This window comes from Aquarana catesbeiana, linkage group LG02 (assembly GCF_042186555.1).
Source record: "Aquarana catesbeiana isolate 2022-GZ linkage group LG02, ASM4218655v1, whole genome shotgun sequence".
NCBI classification, from domain to species: domain Eukaryota; kingdom Metazoa; phylum Chordata; class Amphibia; order Anura; family Ranidae; genus Aquarana; species Aquarana catesbeiana.
In genome coordinates this window covers 436099569-436112958 of record NC_133325.1, presented here as the reverse complement: position 1 = coordinate 436112958, position 13390 = coordinate 436099569, and the positions used below count along the sequence as shown (strand labels likewise).

Here is a 13390-nt window from a genome sequence, read left to right as displayed (position 1 = left end):
AACGATCAGGTGAGACAAGCGGATCCTTCACTTTCATTGAGGATCTCCCTCATAGCACTGATGTGATCATCTACCTGGCTACATACATGTTATGTTACAATTGTAGTCTTTCAAGAACTTTTTTTTTTTTTTTCCTCACAGTGGCATACGCTGCACTATTATTCAATTACGCTGCACATAAAAGAACTGTATGTTTTTCTTTATTATCTAAACGGCTGCTATGTGGGAAACTTGCTACATTTTTATCACATCTATTTTTGATACACTTAGATTACTCAGGACATTTTCTATTTTTTCAGCCTGGGAATAGCATCTAGGCTTTTTGCCGTTTTATGGGGTAGACCGGAGTGAATGAGGAGTGTTTCTTGATGGTGTGTCTGTTGAGACATTATTCAATTATTTTTAATATTGGTGGAGGAAAATGTATTCTTTCATGTATCACATGTCCGGTATTTATAGTATTCAATAAAGTATACCGTTTTGTATTTTCTTAAACCTGAGTGTTCCTCTTTGAAGAATCTCTTTTGACCTTTAGTCTTTTGTTACTCTCCTACAATTTGATTCAGAGGAACTGGTTTGTCTGCTGAGTTTTTTACAATCAGTACACAGACAATAGGTCTGTGAGTGTCCCCTAGCAGATCGCTAGTTCTAGGTGTGGTCACACACAGATTGTGACACTCTTATTGTAAGGTGAGACCAGACAAATTTTCCCTTTTTTTTATTATTATGAGGTCACCTATTGCAGCCAGAGTGTTCCCTCTGTGCCTTTGTGTAGCTTGTTGCACCCACATAGCAGTGATATGCAGATGCCTAAAATGCAAGACCAGGCCACAGGTACTTACAAACTCAGGAAACTGATACTGATGAGGGTCACTGTAGGCTGGCAGTAGGTACAGCTGAAGAACAGAGTTCTACATGATGCTTGGAGAGAGGGAGCAGAAGCGGATTGGTGCTTCCTCTTCTCTAAATGGCAGGAAAGAGAATACAGAGGATTGCTACACTCAACAGATGACATCAACATAAGGCGCGCCATAGTGAGAATTTTAAAAGGCTAAAGCTCCGTTCACATGATCGGATTTTCTGACAACAAAACCGTGGATTTTTTTCCGAAGGATGTTGGCTCAAACTTGTCTTGCATACACACGGTCACACAAATGTTGGCCCAAAATTCTGAACGTGTGAACGTGGTGACGTACAAGACGTACAACCAGCCGAGAAAAAGGAAGTTCAATAGCCAGTGCGGCTCCTTCTGCTTGATTCCGAGCATGCGTGAACTTTTGTGCAACGGACTTGTGTACACACGATCAGAAATTCCGACAACAAAGTTTTGTTGGCGGAAAATATGAGAACCTGCTCTCAAACATTTGTGGGCGAAAATTCTGCCAGCAAATGTTCGATGGAGTATACACAGTCTGACTTTCCGACAACAAGCTCACATCCAACATTTGTTGTCGGAAAATCCGATCGTGTGTACGGGGCATACTAGTATGGTAGCTCCCGGCGTCTCAGCCTGAACAGCCTTACTTGACAGAGTCTTCAGAGACCAGGTCAAGCATTGATGCAGTGCCAAAGCTCTCGACCTGGAGAGCGTTTTGTTTACCATTATACAAAGTTCTGGAAAGCACCACAATGCAGAACCCATTGCTTGAAGGCTACTTCCCTAGGACACTTGCCTCCTAATATGGCACTCCAAAGTCAAGCTTAAGAAGGGCTGATCTGGATAGCTGCTAAATAGGGGCCAGCTCAAGCAGTGATGTAGTGAGGAAACTTGATTCAAGTTGATGGAAGAAGAATTTAAAGAAAAAAGTTTAGTAAATACTTGTTAGATTTTATGCAGCAGAGCTGAAGACCAGATGCTTCTGGGACAGAATTTCTTTTTGTGTGTCAGTGCCCAGTCCTCCTGTAGGCAGCAGTAAATTTCAACAGTATCAGAACTCCTGTGTCCCTCAATGGGCAATAAAGAAAGACCAGTCAGTTTATTGAATATTTGCTGTGGCATTTCATACTACAGAAAAGTAAAGTCTAACTACCCTTAAAGCGAATATAAAAACCCTCTTATTCTTTACAGCCAAACAAGCGGCCATTTCAGCCTCTGTTTGATAGGTAGTTGCCATGGTTCTACACATTTAATCACTTATGACACCAACCATTTGGAGGCTTGACAGACGCAACTGTGACCATTATCACTCACAGCATGCCTTGAATGTAAATGCTTTGGGAAACTGTTAAAGTGGAACTAAAGTCTGCAGTACTTACCTCAGGATCTGGGCCGGAGTGTAAACTGAGCTCAGCGTACATTCTAAACTAGATTGCGAGCAGGCAGGAATGGTTTATTTTATTGCTAAGAAGACATTGCATGTCTTTCCTGCAGTAAGAGCCTGCCTGCTCAGTTTTTCTAGCTGGGGCTTTAGTTCTGCCTTAAGTCACTGGGTTCAGTTCTGCTTTAACTAAACGTCTGTCTGTGTGCAGTTGATTCATTTCATTGTGCATTATTAAGCTATTTCATGGAAAAAACGGTTCTGCACATTTGTGTGCTTATAATAGAAAAACAAAATGTTAAATATGTTTATTTCACCATTCTTAAAACTTCATGCTCTCAATCAACGTTGACGCTCTTTAATCCTTATGTTGCTAGCATTAGTAAATAGATAGGAAATTATATCATATGTACTTGTATTTAATTTATTTCTTTAGTTAGTTCCTCATTTACAGGCCTAAGCAATTGATGTCATTTATCCCAGGAGTCTTCAGGAGGGTAGGAAGGGTTTTCTCAACTGAGAACACGCTCCTACCTGCATTCCTGAGTTAAGGGCAGATGGATTCAAAGAAGTAAATGCTACTTAACCACTTGGTGGCCTCTATAGGCAAAGTGACATACTGGTACGTTGCTGCCTATTTCCGGGTTTACGGCGCGCACATGCACGCCCCCAGGCCAGCTCCCGCGCAATCGCCAATAAAAGCAGCGCAGCATCGAATAGCAAATAATGGTCTGGTCATGAAAGGGTGTAAAATCTTCTGGAGCTGAAGTGGTTAAATCATTTGCGCTTATTCAAGATGGCCATGGCCATAAATGTTGGGGGGGTTCAAAGTGATTTCTCAGCACAATAAAGCATGGAGACATGGATGGATGGATGGGGGAGTTTGCTTTGAATATTAAAAATGAAATTGCGTTTTTGGTTTGTGATGCTCAGATCCTGTGTAGTTCCGCTTTTCCTCATTTTTTGCTCAAAACACTGCAATTTACAGGCAGCTTCCTTAGCCAAATGTCAGATATATCAAGCGGAAGCTTATGTTACAGTTAAAACCTAATCGTTTATCAGAAATACAGATTTTGCCTCGTGTTTGGGGAGAACTGGAAGACAAATCATCAGCAAAGAAACAGTTGGTACAAGGTACTGTGAGAACTGCTCAAAATTATTTATTTTTTGCTTGTTTCATTTGTTTCATCCTGACACGCTGTGTCATTCTGAAAACTAAATTTTTCATTTTTTTTTCCATAAAGTTTTATTGAGGAATAAGGTACAAGGGATATGGGGAAGGAAAGGGGGCCCAAAGGGCCATAACATGCAATACAATAATAAAGGTAAACAAAACACCTGCATAGAAAAACGTTTGCATAAGAGATGGTTGGCGCAGCCTCTCAGGAGCATTTACAATGTGTGTAGTGAAGAGCACATTCAGGTTAAATATGTAAGTACAAAATATTAGCCACAAAACTAAAACTAAGGTCCCTATTGAAAAAAAGAAAAAAAAGGGCGGGGCTGAGGGGTAGCGTCATGTGAGTCATAATCCGGAAGCAATAGGGGCCCAACAATACCCTGTTTCCCCGAAAATAAGACCTAGCGTGATTGTCAGTGATGGCTGCAATATAAGCCCTACCCCCCAAATAAGCCATACCCTGTTTCCCTGAAAATAAGCCCTACCCTGAAAATAAGACCTACAAGGACTTTAACTAGGGCTTATTTGGGGGGTAGGACTTATATTGCAGCCATCACCGACAATCACGCTAGGTCTTATTTTCGGGGAAACAGGGTAGAAGAGGAGGAGCCATTAGCAAGAGGGCAGGGCAATGGGTAACTGCTTCATGGAATGTATGATAAAGGGAGGAGCCAGGGGTTTTAACCGCCAAACTGCGCAGAAGGGTTCAGGTGGCCAAAGGGGGGGATAACAGCAAAAGAGGTTGGAGAGATGGATACAGAAGACAGAGGCATGGAAACAAATGCAGAAAAGGAGTTACAAAGAGAGGGCAATAGGGCAGGGGATAACCTATAGAGGAAGGAAAGAGGGTAAGTGGGGAGAGAGAGAATAAAACAAAAAAGAAGGGGGAAAAACCTACTTTGTCTACACTGCCAGTCTGGTGGATCTAATGTTCTTTTTATTCTCATCCGAAAAGTTTTCTACCATCTTGTCTGAGAATTCTTTGGTAGAAACTTCTATTCTTTGACATCTGGGGTGTAACGACATATTCCGCGACCCATCACAGTTTGCTGCGGAAGTGACGTTCCGTCGCCACCATCTTGCTACACCCCACACTCGTCCACAGTAAGGATACACTAAGAAGGGGGAAAGCGGACATGTTACACTCACCGAAGTTTTGCATTTTACACGTATTTATAACAGTATAGTCAGTGTATATAGTGAATTACAGTACTTACAACTCCGTCTGACTACTTAGATCTCAAATTTTAAAAGCAGCCAACTTCTGTCAGATTAGCAAACCTGTGAGATGAGCAGGGTTGCCGATGCTTTTAAAACTCAAGATCTAAATAGTCAGACGGAGTTGTAAGTACTGTAATTCACTATATAAACTGACTTTACTGTTATAAATACGTGTAAAATGCAAAACTCTGGTGGGTGTAACAACATGTCCGCTTTCCCCCTTCTTAGTGTAGCCTTACTGTGGATGAGTGTGGGGTGTAGCAAGGTGGCGGTCACTTCTGTAGGAAACTGCGATGGGTCGCCGAATATGTCGTTACACCGGCAGTGACTTTTTTCTTACAGTGGTCTGAATAGGTTCAGCCTAAAATGGAAGTGAAGGGAGGTGGGGTGGCCAACATTTGTCATAACTGTGGAAGTATACACAGCTTACTTGCACATGTGACACATTTACCTCTAGGTGTGCGCTGTGAAGTTTGAGCTCCCTACATCCATGCTGTCCTCGCTGTCTTGGAAATTTAGTCACAGCTGCATTCTGTCAAAGAACTGTTTTATGACCCCTAATTGCTCTTATCAGTATTGCTGCAGTGAGAGAACAAACACACACTGGGCATGTTTCCAAAGCTGTTCCATAGTTTTACACCATGTTTGGGTTTTATGCACATAAAGGTAAAAAGGAGTTTTAAGATATAAGAGAGCAAAGTTGGAACTGAACAATAGAATACAGGAGTATAAGTGGGACATTTCCAGGAAAAAATGTGAGAATGTGTTCACATCAGAGAGTAGTTAGAGTTGTGCACAAAGATGGTACAGTTTACAATATGGTTTAGCTTTTTTATTCTCTTAAAATTTCCATTATGTAACCCCCTGGTGGCCATTCTCACTGACCAAACTTGCTACTACCTATTTAAGGTGATGGTGATGGTTTAGTTTTAAAATAGAAATGAAAGGCAAAACATTTGAGTATTATAAATACCTATGTTTTCGTTTTTTTTTTTTTATAAGTGTTTACATACCCTCTGTTCTCAGCTGCATAAAAAGGGGAGGAGAAATGGCAGCACACCGAACTTCTCAGTGAAAGGCAGGGCAGGGTGCGTCAGGAAAAGTCTGGTCATTGGAGGAGAGTAGGCTGAGTTCCCAGCATAGCTAGAGAACTGACTATGGTGTGCTCTCCTCCCCTAGTGTGGTCAGTTTTTAATGGGAAAGCAGACAGACTGACAGGAACACCAGGGATTTCACACAAAGGAAGCAATACAAAGAGAGAGAACAGGATACTTTTTCCATACAAGTACATGGTACAGCAGACACGTATCAGGAATATGAAATGTTGGGTTTACACATTCTTTAAAGCGGACCTTCAGTAATTTTTTTCATATTTCCATTTATTAAATCTTCTGCTTCTGTTTTAGTTTTGGATAGTAAAACATTTTTTTTCTGACAGTAAATACTTTATACAGCCAACTTCCTGTTTCTTGTCTGGTAAAAAGCCTAGGTTTATGACATCATGCACAGATCTCTCTCACTCTCGTGAGAGTTTGCCAGGAAGGAAGAGTGGATGAGTCATAAGAGGGCCAATGAGAGCTGCAGGGCTGCCTCTGTGTCTGTGTAAATCCAGGAAGTGAACAGGCAGCAACTTCAGCTGCCCACAGTTAAAATGATTGCAGCCAGACTCAGTGGAGGGAGATTGCAGCCTATTTGGCAAGTCCAGAATCACAGTATATATAAAATAATATGCAAAGTGGTTGGAGGGAAGCTTCAGAATGGCAAAGATCTTTTTACTACAAATTATGTGTGCAGACTGCAGTTCCTCTTTAACTTTGGATCCTTCTGTTTAGGTGGAGCTAGTCCCAACCTAGGAGGCTAACTATTGGGGAGAGGCCAATAGTTGAGAGCATTCACATCACTATAAAGTGTTTTTTCGGAAGAGAAATAGGGTAGTGTCTTTATAAGGCATCTCTGCCCCTACTATTGAGTCTTCTAAGAATTATAAATACTGGTTCAGACCCAGTAAAACAGGCTAACTTCATCTTTATGTGGTCATTTTATAAATACAGTACATGCATAGTCTGAAAATTAGATATGCAAACAGAATGAAAAATAATACCATTAGGATGTAAACTCTCTAAATTTAAAAAGAAAATCTCCAAAGCCTTTAACCACTTCCCTTCCGGGCCAATTCTGACACTTCTCTCCTACATGTAAAAATCTTTTTTTTTGGCTAGAAAAGTTCTTAGAACCCCCAAACATTATATATTTTTTAGCAGAGGCCCTATAGATTAAAATGGCGGTCATTGCAATTTTTTATGTCACGTGGTATTTGAGCAGCGGTTTTTCAATTTTTGGGGGGGGAAAAGAACACTTTCATAAATTAAAAAAAAACAAAAAAAAAAACAGAACACCAAAGTTAGCCCAATTTTTTTGCATAATGTGAAAGAAGATGATACGCAGAGTAACTAGTGTGACAGAGAGAGGCTCTGTCACTGTAAGTATTTAGGACAAGGTGACCCAGGAGTCTCATTGGGGGTTAATGTGAGGTTCAGAACTAGTATTTCTACAGATTCTGTGGTTCTGGATCGGAATCTTCGATTCTGGGTCCAGGTTTCGCTAGACCCCTGCAGCCTGGCTCACTACACAGGTGTGCAGAGTCATTATATAATCAGGTCTGAGCATTGCTCAGAGCTCTCATTTTGGAGACAGCTACCAGCGTGGAAGACGGAAGGTCTCACCCGGGGTCAGGGGGCCCCAGCCAGAAGTCACGGGACAGAGGTCTCATCGAGGGGTCAGAGGGCCCAGCCACAAACCAGGAGACAGCAGGTCTCGGTTCCAGGAGTTAAGTCAGCTCCTATCAGGGGTTTCAGGAGAACCCCTATTCTTAGGTCAGAGGTGGGCCATGCAGCAGGGCGCTGCGACTGAAGTCTAGAGAGCCAAGTGTTCTGAGAGAGCTGAATGACACAGTCAGAGGACTGATAAGAGGTGCAGCAGTGCTGCCAACACGTAAGCCAGGTGGCTTGGTATTTTCGTTAATTCATGTTATGTGGAAGAAACCCCTGCGTGGGCAACTGATGTATAAGTGAACTTTTCCTTTATTCAATAAAAGTGGGCTGCCACGCCCTAAAACTACAGTTTGGACTGGTGCAGCTCATTGTAAACACACCTGCTACTTGAGTTTAATCACCCCAATCTCAGAATATATACCTAACATGTCACTCTTCAAAATTGCGTCTGCCCATGGAATGGCGGCAAACTGCAGTGCTTAAAATTCTCCATAGCCGACGCTTTAAACGCCTTTACAGGTTACCAGCTTAGAGTTGCACAGGACATCTGGTGCTAGAATTATTGCTCTTGCTCCGCTTGACATTACCTCACGTGTGGTGCGATCACCATTTACATATGCATGTGGGAGTAACATGTGCGTTCGCATTTGTGCGTAAGCACGGTGGGACGATGGCGCTTTAAAACAAACGAGCGGAGCTTCCACTTTAACATACCAATATTAGTAGTTGCAAGATTTAGAACTGCATCCAGAATTTTGGTATCATTGTTTATTCTTTTCATGGCTTCTATACCCCAACCAAGCCCATGAGGGAAACCGTAGCCAAGCCAAATCTTCTTGTTGTGAGAAAAGTTCCATACAGATTCCAAGGGGCTAGATTGGGTCTGTCTCAGACATTACAATATCCTGGTAGATCCAAAGAATGGTGCCATGTCTTTTTCTTCACTGGAGTTATTTTGTCTCAGCACCCAGCTCTATTCCTGGCAACTGTGGCTGGAGTTGGATCTTGAAGTGTATCTAAATGCAAGAACAAAAATGTAATATGTTGCAGCTTACCAGGATTTACAGTACATGTGGTGTCTGCATTAGTTTTTCATTTTTTTATTTTTTTAAGGCGAAGTACATTTTCTGCAGGTACACAATTACTTGTTGATTTAGCCAGAAATACAGTGCCTTGAAAAGTATTCATACCCCTTGACATTTTCCACGTTTTGTCATCTTACAACCAAAGACGTAAATGTATTTATTGGGATTTTATGTGATAGACCAACACAAAGTGGCACATAATTATGAAGTGGAAGGAAAATGATAAATGGTTTTCAACATTTGTTGGAAATAAATATGTGAAAAGTGTGGCGTGCATTTGTATTCAGATCCCTCAAGTCAATACTTTGTAGAACTACCTTTCGCTGCAATTACAGCTGCAAGTCTTCTTGGAGATGTCTCTACCAGATTTGCACATCTAGAGAGTGACATTTTTGCCCATTCCTATTTGCAAAATAGCTCATGTTCTGTCAGATTAGATGGAGAGCATCTATGAATTGGATTTAGGTCTGGACTTTGACTTTCTACTTTGCCATTCTAACACATGAATATGCTTTGATCTAAACCATTCCATTATAGCTCTGGCTGTATGTTTGGGGTTGTTGTCCTGCTGGAAGATGAGTCTCCACCCCAGTCTTAGGTCTTTTGCAGACTCTAACAGGTTTTCTTCTAAGATTGCCCTATATTTGCCTCCATCCATCTTCCTATCAACTCTGACCAGCTTCCCTGTCCCTGCTGAAGAAAAGCATCCCCACAACATGATGCTGCCACCACCATGTTTCATGGTGAGGATGCTTTTAGGCCGAAAAGTTAAATTTTGGTCTCATCTGACCAGAGCACCTTCTTCCAGATGTTTGCTGTGTTCCCCCACATGGCTTCTCGCAAACTGCAAACTGGACTTCTTATGGCTTTCTTTCAACAATGGCTTTCATCTTGCCACTCTTCCATAAAGTCCAGATTTGTGGAGTGCACGATTGATAGTTGTTCTGTGGACAGATTCTGCCACCTGAGCTGTGGATCTCTGCAGTTACCATGGGCCTCTTGGCTGCTTCTCTGATTAAACTCTCCTTGCCCGGCCTGTCAGTTTAGGTGGACAGCCATGTCTTGGTGGGTTTGAAGTTGTGCCATACTCTTTCCATATCCGGATACTCCGGATGATGGATTGAACAGTGCTCTGTGATGTTCAAAGCTTGGGATATTTTTTTATAACCTAACCCCTCTTTAAACTTCTCCACAACTTAATCCCTGACCTGTCTGGTGTGTTCATTGGCCTTGATGATGCTATTTGTTCCCTAAGGTTCTCTAACAAACCTCTGAGGGCTTCACAGAACAGCTGTATTTATACTGAGAATAAATTACACACAAGTGGACTCTTTTTACTAATTAGGTGACTTCTGAAGGCAATTGGTTCCACTAGATTTTAGTTCGGGGTATCGGAGAAAAGGGGGCTGATTACAAATGCACGCCACGCTTTTCACATGTTTTTTTGTAAACCATTTTGAAAACCATTTATCATTTTCCTTCCACTTTACAATGATGTGACACTTTGTGTGTCTCATAAAATACATTTATGTTTTTGGTTGTAACATGACAAAATGTGGAAAATTTCAAGGGGTATGAATACTTTTTCAAGGCACTGTAAAGTGTCTTTGTAACTCCCTGTTCATTGAACTGAAATCTCAGTGTTATCAGAAAAATAGAGGAATGACCTTTAATTACAAACACTGCACTCTTTTCACAAAAGGTGATTATATAAATAGGTTTAGAAAAAGCTTCCTGGTACACAAAATTAATAAACATTAAACACAATCACCTTTTTTACCAGTACTAACTGATCCAGTGATTAGTTTTCTTGGATCAAAATAGGGAGCCAGTTTAGAGAAGTGCCTCTTCTTTTTTTTTTCTAAAATGATTGTAAAGGTTCCTTTTTTTACTTTTTAAAAATAATAAACATGTTATACTTACCTGCTGTGTGCAGTGGTCTTGCACAAATGCTGCCCCGATTCTCCTCTTCTGGGATCCCCCACTGGCTCTCCTGCCTCCTCCTGCCTTGGGCTCAATCCTGAGCGGCACTGTATGCATCTATTGACACACACATTGCTGCTCAGCCCTGCCCCCCGATCCCTCATTACTGGATTTGATTGACAGCAGCAGGAGCTGTCAATTTATTTGCTATTTTTATGTTTGTTATTTTAGTAAAAAAGCAACAACCCAGAAGCTTTACAAACACTTTAGGGTCTCATGTGTCCATGTAAACATACTGTAGGCATTTACAGGCATATTAGAAGAGGAGCATTTAGAGGCAAAAAAAACATCACAGATGTGTTCAGGAGAGGAGCTTTTGAAAAGAAAAAAACATGGAACACACCTAAATGATGTGTTTAGCAGTGGCCAGAATAAATTGATATTCTGGTCAGAGGACTGTATTAATGCTCAAATGCTAGACAAGCCTAAATGTGTGTGCAATATGCTGCTTTTACTCCTCCTTTTTTTTTTTTTCTTTTTTTTTTTTTAAGCATCTTTTCCTGCCAGGAGTTCTGGCATTCGGAGGGGCTTTCCCTATATGCACAAGGCCTAAATTAAAGTGGTTGTAAAGGTCAAAGGTTTTTTACATTCTCTGCATTAAAGTGGTTGTAAACCCGTACATATGCCCAGTAAAGTGACTGGCCTCAGGTGATACACAGAGCTGAAACCAATCCTCCGTTCATACATTGTATCTTTCTTTTTGCATTCATTTTATCCATTCAAAGTGCTGAGTTTTAAAGCTTCCATGAGCATTAGGAAAAAAAAGGGGGTGGAGAGCTGAAGTCACAGTCTGCAGAGCTCAGTAGGGAGAGCTCTGAGAGCTGATTGGTGGGAAGGGACACACCCCCCTTCACACAGAAGGAGCTAAGGCTGTCAATTGGCTGGAGCTCCCTCCCCTGTCACTATTTTTCTCTTGGGGTCAAGAAAAATTGTCAGAAGTGATTCATGCTGATAGCATAAGAATGAAGCAGCAGACAGAAATGAAACTCTTAATTGAGACAAGTACACACTATAGATGGGGTTATGCTTTGTTCATATTTCATGTTTGAGGTTTACAATCACTTTAATAGTCTTTATGAAAAGTTTGAAGATTACTTTTTTTTCTACATGAAGATGACAGTACAGTGGTTTAAATTGTTTGTTAACTGCCACTTGTTTGACTATTTATGTTTATTCTTGTTGACTAGTAAGATCTTCATGTAATTACTTGTCTTTTTGCAGATACTTTGCTTAATGTGTCATTATTTCGTGAAGCTCTATGGGAAAAAGACTGACTTCATTTTGACAAGGCGAAGATTTCAGATTATTGGCTCTTCCTGCACAAGAGATGGCAGTCTTGTGCCATCATTCTCTTTTCTTATATAATCAACAGAAATCCAATTCTTTGGATGGATATTGCTACCAGCCTTAAAAGACTTGTCTGTTTCATATAAGAAGGAGTCTTCATAACACAATCAGTATATCATCTGATGGTAGCCCCTTGCCAGCTTTCATACTGTCAATGAGAGTTTTTATTCACATAAAGAATGGATGTGAAGGAAGCATTGGAAAAGTGGATTGAGCAATATGTGGAATTTTGGTATTGATATGCAATATACAATACTTTACCCTTTTCATTTTCCAAATCCCATATCCATTTTCAAAAGAATTAATGCGTATTAAAATGCTGTTTTTAGTAGATGGCAAGCATCACCAAGTCCTTTTAAGGGCTGGTTCACATCAGATGTGGTGGGACTGCATTGGGCGGCTATTCCAGCGCTGTCTCTCAGCATGGACATGGCAAAATGCCTTGTCCCATATGTGCCAGGTTCACACCACTGCATGCAGTACTTTACTTCAGCGCAGTGCAAGACAACCCACAGAACTTATAGCATGTAAATGCTCAGTGCTATGTAAATACCTGTAATGAAATCTTACTATTGTCAGTGACTTTTTGTTTTGCCCCATATAGGTACATCCTTTTTTTTTTTTTTTTATGCTATCTACAGTCTGACTTCGTGTTGCAAACACAAATTACAGAGGGCAAAAGTTACAAAATGCATATAAACAATCTAAAATCAAATTGATTTGGGGATTTACAAGGTTACTATTTTGGCTTCAAATAGCATTCATAACATTAAAAATTTGACTATTTTTTATTTTTTTTATTGTTGACTCCAATAAAGGCTCTTTTAACTGCCCTAGACATGTAAATGCATACAGTTACAGTTACATTATAATGTCTGGGGATGAATCATGTTCCGTCAGGTAATTCCAAGATGTTTTAAATTAATAATAGCAAAATAAATGTTAATTTTACAATAATACATTCTGTATATGTACTTAACAGTTAGTAAGGGTGGTAAGTACAGTTTACAAACTGACCACTAGATAGTGCTGTTGCTTTGTTTTGTTTTTTTAGCTCGCTTGTCTCGTAGCTGGTTTCACATTTTTGCTCAAATTATATCTTACAAGTATTTGTACAGATTTAACTTTGGCTTTAAACAGTAATTACAGAGATGTTACATTTAAATGATTTCAGATTAAATTGACCTACAATGAAACTGGAAATAAAAAGGATTAAGGATTCACTCTACATTTACTTCACGAGAGTCTGTCACCAAAGATAGCAATGCTTGATAGCAGGCAACCGTGATATGCCTGCAGGTACTTTTTGCCTTATGATAAAATGGCTTCAATGACATCACCAATCTTCCAAACTGAGATACAGACTTAGGCTGGCAGGTAACGGATCGATCATTCAACTTATGTACAACCAGCCTGCCGGATTTACTTGCGATTATTGCTAGCGGCTACTATATAACAGTAATCACTGTCTTTCCCCGCCGAGAGAATACAATGTGTCGTCAGGAGGGATTCCCCCTCTAAGCACTGTCTGTGTTGATGGGAGAT

At 40.5% G+C, this 13390-nt stretch overlaps 1 protein-coding gene across 1 annotated transcript in view; it reads left to right on the top strand.

Annotated features, from left to right (window-relative positions):
- The window catches only part of AIRIM (AFG2 interacting ribosome maturation factor), a 31045-nt gene extending 17972 nt beyond the window's left edge, over positions 1-13073 (top strand). Inside the window, exons 4-5 of the mRNA XM_073615525.1 lie at positions 3271-3392; positions 11720-13073. Of these exons, the coding sequence (XP_073471626.1) occupies positions 3271-3392; positions 11720-11772 (175 nt within the window). The 3' untranslated portion in view covers positions 11773-13073. The remainder of the gene's footprint in view (positions 1-3270; positions 3393-11719) is intronic.
- The last annotated feature ends 317 nt before the right edge of the window (positions 13074-13390 follow it).